Source organism: Varroa destructor, unplaced genomic scaffold, assembly GCF_002443255.2.
Source record: "Varroa destructor unplaced genomic scaffold, Vdes_3.0 BEIS01000001.1, whole genome shotgun sequence".
Lineage (NCBI taxonomy): Eukaryota > Metazoa > Arthropoda > Arachnida > Mesostigmata > Varroidae > Varroa > Varroa destructor.
In genome coordinates this window covers 71,302,451-71,319,750 of record NW_019211454.1, presented here as the reverse complement: position 1 = coordinate 71,319,750, position 17,300 = coordinate 71,302,451, and the positions used below count along the sequence as shown (strand labels likewise).

Here is a 17,300-nt window from a genome sequence, read left to right as displayed (position 1 = left end):
TTTCTTAAGCATATCTATTAATTACAATTTTGAATGGTAGAACTAACAACACCGCTTCTGTAACGCGCACCCCATTATAGAAAAAAATTATGCGAAATTCATAATCCCCTAGAACGCTGCAATAACCAAAGATATATGCATTGTGATACAACTTGCCAGCAACGTACTCTTAATACTGGCTGTGCCGACAAAGTACTAACGGAGTCGTACTCAATCAGAAATTTCAGCCATCTAGGCTATTTTTTTGGTTAGTAAATTAATTTTACCGTACAAAATATCTCCATGCAAAAAGTACGCGGGTCAAGGTTGAAGACAATATATCTTATTCTTTACATCGCAGGACATTCTCCTAGTTGCTTGTTCAACCCACCTTAAATCAAATTAACTAAGAGCAGACGCATGCTCGTATACTAAACAATTAAAACGAGTATTACTGCATATTCAATATTGAGGTTTTATCTATTTATTTATAAATTGAAGATTTATACACGTTAAGGGTGATAGGTTAGCAGTGGAGTTTGCGCACTGGGAACTAATTTCGTTCATAGCTTTTTAGTCAATATAGATTTAATCTATGCATAGTTACAAAGTTAGATGGCACGACGATTCCATTATGTCCCATTTCATCAGAAATTTTTGAGCATAACGTATGTTTTCAGCCTTCACCTGAACATCGGAAGAGACGTCGACTACCATGATCTAATGGTAAATATTTCATAGTTAAACTTTGATGGCTGCATATCTTAGAGAGGTAACGATTGTTCCAAGTACACAGTACGCAGATGGTTCACTTCTCTTTCCGACCTATTTTCATACATATATCTCACTGATATAGTGCGAACTAGTACTGAAGCACCATGTACTGTTTAGTTTACGTTTATTTTGCCCGATTGCAACAATAATAATTAGTCGTCTACAGCCGACTACAAACTATTATGAAATTCTATGACTTTTCGTATTTTTCTCGTTCAACAGATAGCAACCCAACAGCAAGTACGAACGTATATTAACGAGACGCACTTCGTCACACTCTGTCATTATCTATGATACGGTAAATACGCGCGGTCAGCCATGCTCATACCAGATGGTGAGGGAAAGCAAAATGGGGTGAAGCGGCTACATAACCGGTGACAAGCTCGTCTCTGGTCCTTTGGCTGGTAGCGTGTGTGTGCATGTGTCGGACGATAGGGGAGGGAAGCGTCAGCGGCGGCTGCTACTAGTGGTGGTGGTGCTGGTGCTGCTGGTGCTGCTGGTGCTGCTGGCGCCACCAGTCATAGGTATTCCGTGCTGCTGGTCTGGTCTAGCGGGCGCGGTAGTAGTTATGGACGCAGACAGGAGCCGTGTGCGACAGTGAGCGCGAGGTGGAGCTGTTCTGCCGAGTAGAAAGCGCACACGACGTTGTCGTCCCTGAAATCCGATTCAATAAATAGATGATTAGCATTGTCCCGCAGGAATACGAGGGAATATCAAGATTCACGAACGATCGAGATGACAAGCTACACTTAACTTGGTCTTCACAGGAGACGTCACCGAGCTGAACATAGTGATTCGTTCAGGCCACTAAGGGCGCTGTAGTTTGATGTATTAAGTGCTTCTTGACAGAGCGAGAAAAGCTACAATACCGAAATTTTAGCGGATAGTAAGGAACGATAAAGTTCCTGATGAGTTAATTATCAGTGGAGGTTTTACGAGTGGCATCCGTGTCGGCATGTGGGGAAAGAGTGTTATTGGCACTATCTGAGTGCACGTGTGTTAGTTTGACAGTGGATAAATGTGCTCGTTATGAGTCGAGTGTGCCATGCTTACGTGATTCTTGTTGATGTCACAAAGGATAACCCGGGATAATCCATATAATGTCAGAAGAAACCTGCTGGGCTCATTTTACATTCATCAATCACCTGTCAGCCAACTAATGGTGGATGAATACCTGTAGTTGGACTGAGAAGGTTAAACTTTTGATGACAGCACTCTTCGGTGCGTGGCAAATTCGTGAGTAAAATTGTTTGGGTGCGACGACTTAATGCGGCCAAACATCTATACAAATCTATCTGTTTTATATATGACATTGGCTGCAAGGTTGTGTCTCAGCGAAGTGTTATTTTGAAGGACTTTTCTGCACTACGATGATGTGCACCGTAGAAAACCCAGTCGACATGGGTGCAGCAGTAGAAGAAAACTCCGATTTTCAGGACGAGCTGAGGAGGATTTTTAACTTGTGTGACCATCAGGGGCAAGGATACATCGACAAGGATGCTTTCTATGAGATCGAAAAGAACATGTTTGAAGGCTCTGAAGAGGTAAGAAAATATGTCGGGACATAACTTATCGTTTATTGAATACGCTTGTATACAAATATAAAATGTCTTACTTGTTTTTTTTACGCGGTTAAACATGTACCGCATCCGTTTAAATGGCATGTAACAGATTCTGTAAAATTCAAGCCAAGTTATGCAACTTTTAGGACGTCGCAAGTAGCAATGTCTTCTAAAAAGAACAGTATGATGACAAGTTTCAGGCCTGATATCTAAACACGGTCTTGGTGGTCTCCGTACAACAAAAAGCCGATAAGGCTTTACAAAAATAATGTACCTTGTAAATGAATGTAAATTATTTTATACACGCTTGTACACCTCGTACCTCCAGAGCTTTTAAGCGTTACTTACCAAGGTCTCTGTGGCGGTGTTTAACTATGGGTAGTCAACTGCTTTGCTGGATACGCTGTGATTTTCTCACTTTGTACTCTTCTGTAACGAGTTAGACTACGTCGTGAACAGAATAACACCGAAGTGTTTGACGCTGGTTGCCGCTCGAATATATGATACGTAAGTTACCGATAATAAGAAATCGTTCACAATGTTTAAATATAGATACCATTTAGCTCAAGTGGACGGGCGACACTTTGGTATCGGGTCTTCATTTGCCTCGCTATTGCTGCTTAGCTAACCAGGGGCCTCCGCGATCCCGCAGCCAAGGCTTTGCGCCTCCTGATCCATTAAACGAGTGTTCTTATTAACACTCAGGAGGTCAAGACGCGCTATGCGCCGCTTGACGACACTTTACGATGATTTACAGTAAAAAGCAAATGAAGCACTGTCTTTTTTAATGCTATACGAATGCTAAATTCCGTTACAATGTTCACACCCGAACGAATATAATTGAAGTGACTAGGTAAAAGTGACGATTTCAAAGTAAGAAGGCAATCAATCTATGTGGCAATGCTACATGTGATATACACAAAACAAAGTAGATATGGCATTCTGAAAGCTCATAACTCTTTTATAAAGTGGTAATGACCAATTTTGACTTGAAGAAAAAAAACGCTTTGGTAACGTGGCCTGTGTATTCGGCACCTATCTCAACGTATCTATGTAGCTATGTATTTCTCTAACCGTTTGTGTGCAGAGAGACGTACTGTTTCGCTATCGCCTGTGCTCTACGCGCTGACAATTTGAAATGGTATGGGAGCATATGGGAATGGGGATGTCGTATATTCGGAAGATAAAAAAAAATCATTTTCTAGTATGCGTATGAAACCAGAAGACGCTTAGTGACTTCCTTTTGGGAAAGAACCACACACGATAGATAGAATCGGATACGCTACACTGGAAGGCTTGAACCTATAACAGCTCACCTAGAATCTCAAGTTGGCTCGCGGACCTTTACGAAAGTTAGTTTCCGCTGTTTGTAGAGGAGCGACCAATTACAACTAACCGGACCGCTGGCATGAAAATGATGACTACAGAGGCTGCGTGTACGCTCCAGGCAAACGCTGAGAGCGGCAACAGAAGCCTAATTTTCTGGGTAATTTTAATCATTATGTGTCGCTGAACTAGCAATGAAAGGGCCAAGCTAAACTGCTTATAGGTAGGTGCACGGTTCTAAGGCAGAGTCATGAGATACAATGTATTTCGCTGATTATCGGCAACTCAGAAAAATATAATCCGTAACTTAATTTTGGTGCAGTTTTTCTGTTATTTTCTCAATTTCATCACAGGTACAAATATGAATATTAATTTCTGCAAGCGTTACTGTGGTACAGAACTCTTGGTGCTATCTACAGAATATAGTCGAATTAACTAGTACGTTGTTGTATGTAGATTTCTTTCTGAAAGGCTGTCTAGCTAGGTGCATACACACGTAGGCTTGCTTGAGCAGACCCGTTTCTTAAAGATCGTCCCGAACGCCTCTAACAGAGGTGAATCCATGAGGCTTCTGAGAGGGAGAGCTTCTCGCAAGGGAATCAACATTCTTCAATCTCCGATCGTCTATACATAGTGGCCTCGCCTGCATAGACAGAGCCTTCAAGAAGATAACTTCGGTTGTCTTTGAATTCATGCGCTCAGACTGGCTTCGAATGAGATCGGTCGGACCACGAAACCTTTGCAAGCGTAAGCAGAATATTGAATATTTCCTATAAGAAACGGTTAAACCTAACAATTCGATTACTTATAATTAGGGGGCATACCAGGTTTTCCTATTTAATAGAAAGCAAAATACTAGTAGAAAAAAATTCCAGATACTTGCGTCATTTGATAACTGATTGTTGGAAACGAAAATGGTATTTACACTAACTGAAGCCTGAACGCGTATTAGTATTTTTTGTATATTTCGGACGATTGATATGGTGATACGTATGAGATACGGGCTGGCTCCATCCATGTCTCATTAATATCAAAAACTTCATGGTAATCCTCAAATGAAAAAAATTACGCTTTCACTACATAGTTAGCTACGAGTTTGTTTGGACGGTTCTCACTGCTCTAATCAATGTTGACCTGCAGAGAGCAGGCGTGTTTAGCTCAAACTTCAACTGCTTCAAGTCTTCATCGAAGCGATCTCCACCTGAAGCCAATCGCCCCCCTTAAAGGTTCTCTACTATTGAAAGATTTGAATCTATGAACCAATAGCACAACAAAGTGTACCCGGTTGTACACAGGATTATACTTTAGCTAAGTTACTAGCTCTTCTTGATGAGCATTCGTTTTCCTTAGAGGGCGCTTTGTGTTTATTCATCTGGCTATCTTTATACATTCAATTTTTACAAAATATTTAGTGTGTTTTCTAGCATGTTCTGCTTCAACAGCATCGTTTGACTGGTGACCCTAGATGATTTGAATCTGAGTTCTTTCTGTTAATCAATAGTTGAGTCGAGGTATTTTTGATTTCTGTTAGATTGCTTACTTCATGATAGTTTTCGGGCAGGCAAGATTGGCGTTCGTGCTCGCTGCTCACATGCTTAGATGATATGTTTGACTATTGCCAAATCGCGACGGGGAAAAGGAGAAGTCATTATTTAAGATTTAGCCGAGCAGGTTTATGATTACTGACGTTGTTGGCGTTGCTTTTTATTCAAAAGTGACTGATTTCTAACCGGTCAGGCGTCTATTTGCGCATTTACACATCTTTGCGAACAGCACCTATCTCTATGGGGTGTACGCTTAGCTTCTAGCGTGCGATTTTGCTTTTATCGCTTCGTCTTCAGGCCTGTTAAAACAAATTACCGCGAGCTCATATTTTGTGCGGTCAGTAGCTCAAGTTCACTGTTTGTATTGACCATATTTCAGGGTGAGTTGGTGTAATTGAAGCTTGTTTACGTTTTCTGCTGGATAATGTCCCAGGCGCTGGGTCGATTTTCGATGTCAGCCAAACGTTTACCCCGCCTTAATTTCAGCGTGCCAGGCCAAAACGCACCTTTGCTCTATATGATCTATATTTTATTATACAGCATAGGATCAACAAGAGCAGCGACCAGACTTCATTCGTTTTGGGCACTTCGTGTTACTTCGCTGATTCATCAGATTGCGCCACCAGTTGGTCCCGTTACTTCTGTGTGTTTCCCTTTCCGCAGTAGTTAAAGGCGATATGAAATCAAATTTGTAACGGTAAATAACAAGATTTGTTGCCAACAACAACGCAAATCGCTACGCCATTAGCAGGACGACCATTGCCGTTCCAAACAAATCAAAGAGTTTCCCACTGCAGGAAACGTTTAAGGAAATTGCTTGCATGAACCGCCGAACTAAGCACCGACCACTGGATGAACGGCTGCTAGCTTCGTGGTAAAGGACCGTTGGTACCTGTTTACAGGCGAAGGCAACGGAATATGAAGGTTAATGCTATATAACTTGCCACTCAATCTTGAAGAGAAAGCGTTGGGTTCTGTTCTAAAGTTTAACATAACACATTGAATTGTAAACGAACGAGTCAATTACCTCTCCGAATTTGTTTGGTGGTAAGAAGCTGTTCGAAAATTCTTAGCAACGTAAAGAACATTTTCCTTACTGAAAAAAATACACATTACTTCAGAAATCAGTAATAAAAAATGCGGGAAAATAAAATAAAGACATCGCTTTCATTAAGTAACGGTCTCTAGTTCGACAAATACTATCCTGACAGATGTGAATGCCGCAGTTTCATGCCGAAGTATTTATAACACAATGTTTTACCGCTAACTCTAGGAGCAATTTCAGCAGGACCCAACATGCCTTGGTATAGTCGACAAAATTCTTTGTACTGTTAGCTTCTCTATGCTTAACATCAACTAAGCTAAGTGTTTAGGCTATTTGGAAACTTGTTACATCCTGTGCTGTGACAGACCATGTGAATATGGCAAGATTCGTTGTCTGTCTGTGGTCACCGACATCATTTCAGGGTGATGGAATGCAAATAGCTTTTTGGTCCAACTCGTTCATGCGCAGGCACCACTCATAGTTCTACAACCCCAATTGCCCCACCACAACCAGTATCCCCCGCCTCTGCCTCCCACTTTTTCCTGACGTAAAAAACGAGGCAAAAGGGCAACGAATTCGTTCAGTCAGTTCGGTCTTTTTTATTCCTTATTCATTCCTCGTAACTCTTATTCTCCATAAAAAAAAAAAAAACGCTTTTCATGCGGTCATTTCCGGGTGCTCATTGTTGCTGCTGTTACTGACGAATCTCGTCGTGAATTCGTTTTTGGCCACCATTGAAGTTTGTGTAATTCACTCATCCAGCGACTACGCAGACACTGGATGGAACAGATAAAGAAGACAAGGAAAAGTCTATTGGTGAAAAAGACGCCCCTTTGTTCACATTAAAGGCAATTTTATTTATCGTTTCTCTATGGATGAGTGTCAAAATGTCCTTACTCATAAATATAACGGCCACTACAGAACAACCAAAGATGCCTGAACACCAACGCGCTATCCTCACTAGCATTTTTATACGGATCTATTAGCTAGTAAGTTTTCAAGAATAGCGTAATTAACACAATTCTGAATATCCAAAAGTATGTGAAATTAGAAACGCACCAATCGTAGTGGCAATGGATGCCTGGGCTGACCCAGATTGATACACTTTCTGTTACCCCACAAGATACACTTTCATCACAGTCGCGTTAAATTATGTTACATACGTTGAGCTTTTTTTTCTATTCGAGCGCCATGCACGCTGCTAGTTTTTATGATCGCCGAGGTTGCTGCAACATATGTCGCTTTCGTTGTGTTTCAATGTTTGCTTTCTGGCTTCCGAGCAGCTGCAATTTTTTTTACCATGCATCTACGTACAGTTCTATTCGAACTACCGAGACCTGCTGGAATTGCAATGCGACGCTTGTTACCGCACTGTCTTTGTGGGCGCTTGCTGTGCTACCGATTAGTTGGGCGTACGCATGCTTCAGCGTTGTCTTCGCTGTCATCGCTGGCTTCGTCTTCACTTTGCTGGCCCATTGCTGCTTCGAGCGGTATTTTTATATGTTCGTTTAGAAATACTTCCCGGGTTATTGCTACAAAAACGTTTTCCGCTTAGACTTTGGGCCAGGCTTTACTCCGTTTATGTTGAACAAGGCGGCGTTATTCGTTATTCCAATGCACAACCTTCTTTTCAACCTGACTCTTCATGTCGTCTGCCTTCACAGATAGGAGCGACGGATGCTTTTCCATTACACCAGATGTGTTGTCGAAATTGTGCTAGAGAATAATATAGAAACAAACAGCAAATGCAGGAAAAGCCTTTTTGATAACCACTGTGGGATTCTTTGCGATTAGTCGCACATCGAGCCGATGTGCTGGCCCGTAACCAGTGGGCCAACTCAAGCGTTCATCATCGACACCACGCTATCACATCTGATCATCGACAGGGACAACTGTAAAGAGGGCAAAGGTCTGCTATCATTCCGAGTCCGAAACGAGGCTGGCAAAGCTTTTTTTGATGTGAATAAGTAAGCAATTATACAAATGGCTGTTGGAGCGCTTGTTAGCACCTCCAGTTGTACGGGTCCGCAGTAGCTACTAGCATAGAATGACACAATTATACGAATTTTTCGAAAAACGAGGGTAGAAGATATAGCATGCTAATGTTCAGCCGAGGGAACGCACCTTTTTATTATAATAGACTTCCACAAGACCAAATACATTTTTTCGTGCTAGTTGTCTACTAGCAAGTGGATTAGCTTTGATTTTCGAATGTTTTGTTTTGCGCCTGTTATCACTGCCGATATGTTTCGGTGCTTGACTTGAAGTCAGAAAAACTGATATCTTCATTGTTTACAAAGTTGACCCGTTCTTAGCACGTAATCATCTGCAATTGCCGATAGTGAAAGCTTCAGGTCTAAAGCGTGACTGCACTTGTAGGTTTCGATATAAACAATATCTAAGCTATAAACATGAACGTTAGTGTGTCTTAAGATGGTCTCACTTAAAAGGCCTTAAGGTATCTTTAAATGTTTTTAGTTTGTCTGGGACGAAACGGATGATCCTGTCATGGCGAACAACAAAAGATAAATTAATATGTGAAGTTTGTGTTCAATGATTAAAGGCTGCTACATCCTTATAACTTTCGGAAACCATGTTCCTCGCCAAGAAGTAAATAAACCTACAGTTTTTCTTTAACCACTTATGGCTTCTGCACGATCCGTGTATCGATTTTTTTTCTTGCTGCGAAAGCACTATTTTTCCCTAATAATCCAACAGTTATTGATCTGATCGTGCGACCCGCACAGCTGTATTTTTTGCCCCCTTAATTAACATGCTGTTTGGACCGAGATCCATGTGCGAGAACCAAGAAGAACCCAGTGTGTATTGTTATTACTATTACGCTTGTGGGTAGTACAGTGTATAAATAGCATGAAATGATTATGCTTCGCAGTATGACGACGCAATACTTCTTGGCCTGTTTACGGATCTAGAAGCCCACTCAGATAGATCTAACATTGACGACGATCGTCGTATGCATCCTATCTGACACAGAGTGACAAATCAAAACGCGCAAAGAGTTCTCCATCACCGCCATTAGAGAGGCCGAGCACTTAATGAACTGGCACAGTGACACATACAAGGGAAAACTAATGAGACGATTTTTTTTTAATGTGGGTTTTCAAATGGGCTAGTACTTGTACATACAGAGCATACAGCTAGAAGCAACAGCAACAGCAACAGCCGCGACTATCGTAATTATAAAAATTGCTTTCCGTGCTTTGTATATCGTTGGCCTACGACGGTCCGCTGTGACGGCAGCGCCAACGTTGCTGAACAGCTGGACTCCCGGCAGAGACTAGAATTTAAACGGAACTCACTGTCGTATACTGTACGTTAGTCGTAGTGATAAAGCCATAGAAAGTATTCCAGCTCCGGTGACATTAACTCACAAAAGAGACAAAACAGAAAGAATGGATGAGGGATAGGGGGAAGCGGGATCCACCGACACTAGCAAACACAGCCTGGACATCGACGGTTCCATGAATGGACCGATAGACATACAGACTATGGACAAATTCTTCGCTGTCCATGACGACGACGGCGGCGAATGACTAACCAGCTCACTCTCTGAATCCACCCACCTATACGTCGATAACGTTAGCTGATCAGACGAATTTGAGCGTATCTTGAATGTTGAGCGTCTTGGCAATGCACATTTTCTGAGGAAAACATGTCAGGTGTGTGTGTGCCTTCTACCGAGAAATGAATGATCTAGTTATCTGTACTATAACTGTGCCATAATTCGATTAGTACACTAAGCTTTGTTGCCATCGATTGTTCCTAGATAGAGTAAAAGAGGGGAAGATCTCAGGTAGTACCGTAAAACGATAAGAATTTTTGGGTGCACACGCAGTTCTATATTCGTGTAAGCCATAATCGTCCATATTCATAGATGGTTCGCTCGTATCGTAAAGGCTTAATGGATTTCAATCGGTTGGTATCTCAAATATTTTGACGACCGCTAATGAGTTCCTGCGTATTTTTTGTCCCTAGAGCTTCAAAGGAGCTTTGAAGTTACTTAATTATAAACAGCTGGGTATACGCGTTATATAAAGTTTGTTCAAAGCGAACATTACTACTAGTGCAAGATGTTTCCAATTCATTCTGTCTCGTATTTACTGACACTATAGGCGACATGAATGATCTATGGCCACCCTCACTGGACCTAATAGTCTATCTAACACTTCGGTCGGAACAGCATATGCCTGCAAGCGACAACACCTGGTGTGTGCCACTGACCTATCGTATCATCTTGAGTATCTGAAGCAGGCGGTCGATCTAAGATGGTCATCGGGTGTTTGTTGAAAGCTCAAAGACAGTACGGCCGAATGATAGCGAAAATACTGCACAATACGACCCCGCCGCACGTTAAGAGGCGATCTTCGACCAAGTAGCAACTTTGAATTCTTGTTGGGTCGACTACGAGATAGGAACCAGACGGGTACGCAGTTTTCAGCTGGCTCACTAACAGTTGTTCTACTCACAGACGATAAAGAAAGGAAGAGGTAGCACCGCAATATAGGAGTCTCGTTCATCGATCTCCTCAAAAAAGAACATCTGGACTTGTGATCTCAACAAATGACAAAGGAAGAACGAAACATACTCGGTTCCCACTAAGCTACCATCGTTCTCGAAGCTTCGGTAACTCAGTAGTCTACCTTGGATTTATTTTGCAGAAATGTCGAGAGGAAGCAAGTATTTTACGCTGCGAGGAGAGATCTCGGCTGCGATTTAATGTGACGGCTTCTTTCCGGCAATCTCTGAAAGCGAATAAGATGAGACGCTTTTCCGGAAATAGTGATCGAGGGTTTTACGAAACCTTCGTCGGACAGCAAAGTTTTTATAAACGCCTGAGATCGATGTTTTCAGCGAAAATGCTCGTAACGATCAACTGCATAGGCAACTAAGCGTTTAGAAGCTATTAATATTCTCCATTATATGCTTCTTTATTACTTACTCGTACGGTGTAACTATTCTTGAATTTGAAATATCTATTGTTGAACATCGGTTCGGAGGTAACACCGCTATATGAAGCTACGATTGAACTATGTGCTCAGTTTCAATATGGCACATTAGTTCACTACCATATTACCATACCAAATAGCGAATGATCGCTATTTGATGGTTACCCGTTGAATGCCAATTAGATATTCGTCTGGTTTCTACACATACACACACACACACACACACACACACACACACTGACTCGATAGTTGCTACATGGTCCGTCTGCGGATTCGAGCTGATGGACGTCACGAATAGCTAAGCCCTACTCGGATCGACGTCAAGCATTTCTCTGTACGTGGTGCAATAACAGCTGGCTAAACAGTTAAAGGAACGTTGTTTGACAAACAGACAATAATTAACTGACCTCTGCAACGATACGATTCGAGCCGGGAAGCTACATCTATCACTGTAAAAACAACCGACAGTTCATCTCGATACATCAACAGCAAGAACGATCCATATAGAGAGAATGTTGCCTACTCTGAGAAGCGCGTCCCTAGTTATCAGTTCACGAGCCGTTTGTAATACCTATATATTTTTTCAGTGACACTTCATAAACAGCTGACGCATTATCGAATAAGCTACATCCCAAGGCAACTCGAATGAACGTTTGGCGACCCACTGTTGGGTCAGGCTACTTGTACCTAAATATTTGTAAGGTTGATACCGTCAACGGTACAGACAATAGACTGGCACAGTTGCGACTATGCGCAGACTGAATTTCAATTCACTTTCTGTACCAATTGCATTAAGTAGACAATCAATTAATGCTATCTATATAATTGTCACCCAATCTACAGCCTACTTTATATTTAATATTCTATTTAAGATATAGCGATAATAACGTTCTAAAATTCCTTTTGTCTTTAGAACTAACCTAGTTTTACCACGCGATACAGACACAAGCGTTACTCTTCGAGAAAATAACCTGCTGAAAAATTTTCAATATTCTAAATCTTCTTATCATTTGTTGTCGTGGCTGCAGCTATAGTTTGACTGCAACATTAGATCATGTCGCTATCTCGCACGTAATCCATCCCATCTGTCCATAATTATGTTTGACGTTATACGAGACTTTATAACAGTAGCGGTGCCAACATGGCACTTCAGCACCGCACTAATGCTCGTATTATTAATTACGATCTACAGAGATAAAGGTAAGAGATTATAAAAACCGGTAATGGATATAGAAGGTAATGAGGACTCCACCAAGGGAGCAAGCGTACTTGATTTAACCTATCACCTTAGTGCGTACCGACTTTTACTTGGAGTTAAAGCAACAACTGGCCAAAACATGATCATTCTAGCATCGTAAAAACATCATAGTTAGGCAAAGTGTCATACATACAGCCGAACTGCGTAGAGGACGGTTTTCCTTGCACGCCACAAGGGAACAGTATCTATTTCGTTAGGAAGATAGTGTGACTCGTGTGTCAGAGTTTAGTTGACTTCTTAGATGAAGATGTTTGGCCGTAAAAAATGAAACGTAAATATCTGAATAGTGATTTCTTGCCGTATCGTCTTTTATAGTAAGGCTTAGTATGGATCACTGTACACCGAAGTTCATGCGGCCCTAATAGTTAAACTTGAGCTGACAGTAAGGATTATCATAGCATATGGTATAATGGATGCACTATATGTTCCATTCAAACCCTTCTCCATCATTACCGTACTCTAAATGATTACGGCGCAGACCGGACGCAAAGGAAGAATCATTGTGTGGTTTTGATAACCGGCGATTTCATTAATCGTTATAGTCTACTACACGTGGACGGAGAAAGCTCTGATGATACTAAATCGTGTTTACAATTTAAAATTAACTCGTACGTATAACAGAACAAAGATATGAATCCTTTTTTCTCTTCATTTTTACATTTAATGAAGAAAAATACATGAGAGCTTGACCTCTTGAAAAAAATATGTTACTCTGTCGTGTCAAGTTGTTACATTAGAGTCTTACGTAAATGTATCAAACTTCTATTTTTCATTGGACAATTGCTAGTGTAGTAAAATATATCTCCGACTATCTTGTCCGGTATATAAAAAAATCTCATTGATTGCTCAGATACATTCACTTGGATATCTCAAAAAAGTGAAGGAACCAAAGAACAGAAAGGAAACGATTGAAGCCACGCAATTTGCCTGCCGTTCCTGTGTTTTTGTGTCGTTATGTTCTGTGTTTGTGTCGATTAGCGCAGCTCTACGTCTACTAAGTAGCATTTGCCTAAAGACAGTCATATTTATCAGACCGGGTAATCTACAAAGCAGTCGTTACTGGCTTTGCACTCCACTTTTTGTATTCATCCGAGCCTGTATCAAGATTCAAATGATTATCGACTAGTGCCCCTCTAGTAGCTTGGTAATGAACTTTTTAGAATAGCTCGGCTATCGATGGAAGGATAAGAAGAAAGTCCTGACATACGAAAGCTTACTCGTTCGCTAATTCCATCCGGCGTTTACCGTAAGCGTCTAACGCCCTCTTTTATCGAACTAACGTTAGTTTAGCTGCAAGGTGCAAGAAATCAGTGAAACAGATTAGCTGGCATGTTATCGTATACCGTTCGTAAACGCGGGCTTCTTTCTCCGTATGCGAGTTGCCTCCTCTACGTTAGCTATCTGAGGACTACGAATATGCGCCTATCATGTCAATAGGGACAATCTAGCATTTCGCGCAGCAGTAGTAATCGCAGTTGAAAAACGGTATTAATTATGCCGAGTAATCTAAGGACGTATCACTGAAAGATGAGTAAACGCCGCCTGTTTCTTCGACGCGTCGTCTGCCGGCCACGTAGATGTTTTAGGTAGGCGTTGTTTATTGTACGCACGTTATGGTTTGTATCAATGGTAGAGACGCCTCCACTAATGAGTGAGTAAAATCGATTGATTACAGGATACGTGAGTTCCTCCTCGTCAGAACTCACTTCTCCTGTAATAATGCCTATTTGATTTTTTCTGTTGGTGTCCCAACAGCCGATTCTGATGTGAAGAAATTTTCACTAACAGCTAGTATCATCATTGAAAGGATACGGATTTCAAGTGCGCTTCGTTTAAAGGATAAGTACATGTAGATGCGTCATGACTGGAAGACTCATGAGAATATTGATGAGGTGCAAGGATTGCCGAAGGCTAATGCTGTATAAATGCTAAATGTAGAAATAAAATGTTACACGCCACTGCTTGTTTGGCATCATCAAGGATCTCAAATTTGAATCAGTGAGAGGACGGGCTGCTATAATCCTTTCAATATTTCGACAATTTAACTAGTTAATAGCTTCGTGCCGATTCGAATGTATATCATTTTTTAACATCTGAGACAATGAAATTATATTGCTGTTAAATTCTTCATTCAAAAGTCGAGATAAATATCGATCATGGAAGAATAGGTATCTTTTTGCAAAGCCTATGCCGATCTCCGGAAGGTGTTTACGAATATAAAAAGCTCACGTTTAATCTTGCGAATGCGGACATCTTTTTTTGTATAGTTCTACAACATGTAGAACTGTACAGTTCTAGGGAGCGATTTGTACGCATAATGTAGTAAGTTCGCCGAGCTCTGCATCCTTTCATTCTGCATATTGTTCCATAATGCTAGCCAATATAGACATTAGTGTGAGCTATCTATAGAACTATTTAACGGTAACTGCTATTGACTTGTTTGCTTACGGCATAGGCATGGAGCAGTAGAAGTTTTGTCCTACTCTGAAAAAGTCCCTGTAAAGAAAATCACCTTTCGGCCGCCTGTGGGATAGCAGCATCACTTTTGAGTGCGTATCGTACTTGGTACCGCACATTATATTTAACGCTCAACTGCCATTTTCTTTATTGGACAAACGTCACACTTCACGATAAGACACCATAGCCATCTATCTTACGTCCGAAGCAAAGTACTTGGAATAATTTGCCAAAAATTTTAGTTCGACGGATGAGGTTTATATTTTTATATTGGATACCTTATCTAGAGATAAAACAATCGCGGATGTACTAAAAAGTTCGTATTGCCAGCTCTGTATGCTGCGGTGATTACGGTTTTGCTAAGCGGTGTTTGGATTTCCCTGAAAACTTTCTTGACGAGAACTTCTAGCTCTGCTCATCTTAGCGGGGTAGCGTGTGTCATTGTAGTGTGTCGTGTAGATACGTTGAGCAGGCGATCTAATGGCGGTATTGGTAGCTAGAAGCCGAAAGTACGTAAATAGACAAAGTCGACGGAAAAAGGTCGCAGAGTGAGAATGCAGAGAGACTGGCGCGATTGCTATAATCGCTAAGGCGGAAATTACTTAGGCCGAAAGGCGATGAAGTGTGTTTGCTAACGCTCGTGTTTTCGTTAACGTCGAAAATAGGAGAAAATTGGTTGACATTGTCTCCGAGTTCTGCTTTTTACGTTTCAGAGGATTAATTGCAGCTTCTACAACGCGCATGGCAACAGTGGCACAAACAAGTTCCCTGCAGCAAATATGTTACGGAAAATAAAACCGGAAGAAAAGCATAAGAAATTTTAGTATACGAACGCACGCACAGTAACCGGCATGCTAAGTTGTGACGAGGGTCTCTTTTCGTAATGGCAACCCTGCTCTGATTCAGGGGAATCATAATGATCTTCTCTAGTAGATCGTTCCGTAGCAACGATAAAGCAGATAAGGATTTCTCAAAATTGATCAATTATAAGTTACGGTGTGAGAAAACTGCTGTACTTATTCGACATGTCGCAAGAGCGCAACTATGAAACACAATTCTACAAAAAATCTGAGCAATTCGAATTGTCTGGCGTTCGATCGGTGTGAATACTGTTACCTTCCGACTTCTAGAAACACTCCTAGCCGCCCCGTAGGCAATACGGCTTAACGAAGGCGTGAGCGCCGGGAGGCTTCAGCAACGTGCAAAAAGATGCTATAATCTATGGAGTTTTGCTAGGTAATATTGCTGTTAAGAGCACACTAAGCGTTCAACGCGCTATAGCTTTCACAGTCAGAGCATTGACCTTCTTCTTTGACACACTTTAATAGGTAATGTATTAAATCCATTTGTATATATAATATACAACAACATGTGTTCGCTGCGAGTCACCCCAAGTACTACGTCATGATAACGGCAGGCAAAGCTCAGTTCGGTGCTAATCGACTCCGCGGCCGTAACGTGATAACGCCATTGATGTCATCATTAATGATGATCATTGTAAGAGTAGAGCAGGCGTTTCATCATATGAACGTATTTCGCAGTCGCCCCCCAAACAATAGCAACAGAAAAGATGGTGCCACCGCGGTGCTAGGATAAAAGTTTCACTGGAATGTGAAAATCATAGCTTAAGCCATCATAAATGGAGACTTTTTTAGCCATAAACACCTCCGCCTTTATTACGATTAAAAGCCAATTCAACTGACACAAATATATGGAATCGCATACATACCTACATAAATCATACGTCTTACGGGTGTGTGTATGACCCATGAATGGGGGGCCACATGAACGCGGGAGAGATAATTGGAAGTTCAGACAGCCTATGCTACTGTTCTGTTTATTAGCCAGTGAATTTTTCGTAGTTGGATGTATTGTATTGGGGGGTCGGGAGGGCTACCAGGATGCTACAGCGAGTTGAGAACAATCTGATAAATAGGGCTGGACGAAGACTCAAAAGCTGCTTGCTACACGGCTAGACTAAAACATTTGTCGTCGGTGCACGAAGATGCCATAATTTTTTTCCGTAATATTGTAAACGGTGCAGTAGTATTACTCGATAGCATTCATATTCATAAAAGTTTCCTTGTATCTTGTACGTTTTAAAAACTGCTAATAATAATCATAATAATAAATGCAATGACAAGAGCATTTCTTCTCAAGCCAATGCTAAAATAGCTAGGAAAGATTTATGGCCCTTTATCCGTATGTTTAATTACTATAATTAAAGTTCGTAAGGCTATGATTTAGGTGAGTGCTGTAGTATTTAAACTCTAAGGTACTTTAAAATTATTTTTCGCTCTAGATTTTTCATAACGTTGTGTAGAAATGAAGCTTTAAAGACTGGCATACACAAAAGAGTTTCCATGTTTGACGTTGTGTGACGTGCGT

The 17,300-nt window shown here is 41.2% G+C and overlaps 1 protein-coding gene and 1 long non-coding RNA gene across 11 annotated transcripts in view; one reads left to right on the top strand and one right to left on the bottom strand.

Moving 5' to 3' along the window:
* Nucleotides 1-434: 434 nt before the first annotated feature.
* LOC147759048 (uncharacterized) overlaps nucleotides 435-17,300 on the bottom strand; it is a 38,474-nt gene continuing 21,608 nt past the window's right edge. The window contains exon 2 of the long non-coding RNA XR_015319031.1: nucleotides 435-1,407. This is a non-coding gene — a long non-coding RNA (uncharacterized LOC147759048). The remainder of the gene's footprint in view (nucleotides 1,408-17,300) is intronic.
* LOC111246035 (rab11 family-interacting protein 4-like) overlaps nucleotides 1,328-17,300 on the top strand; it is an 85,526-nt gene continuing 69,553 nt past the window's right edge. For 8 of the 10 annotated variants that reach the window (XM_086977257.1, XM_086977254.1, XM_086977253.1 and 5 more), the window contains exons 1-2: nucleotides 1,328-1,989; nucleotides 2,107-2,297. In XM_086977257.1, the coding sequence (XP_086833383.1) occupies nucleotides 1,920-1,989; nucleotides 2,107-2,297 (261 nt within the window). In that variant the 5' untranslated portion in view covers nucleotides 1,328-1,919. The remainder of the gene's footprint in view (nucleotides 1,990-2,106; nucleotides 2,298-17,300) is intronic. The other 2 variants (XM_022795245.2, XM_086977260.1) reach the window with 2 other exon arrangements.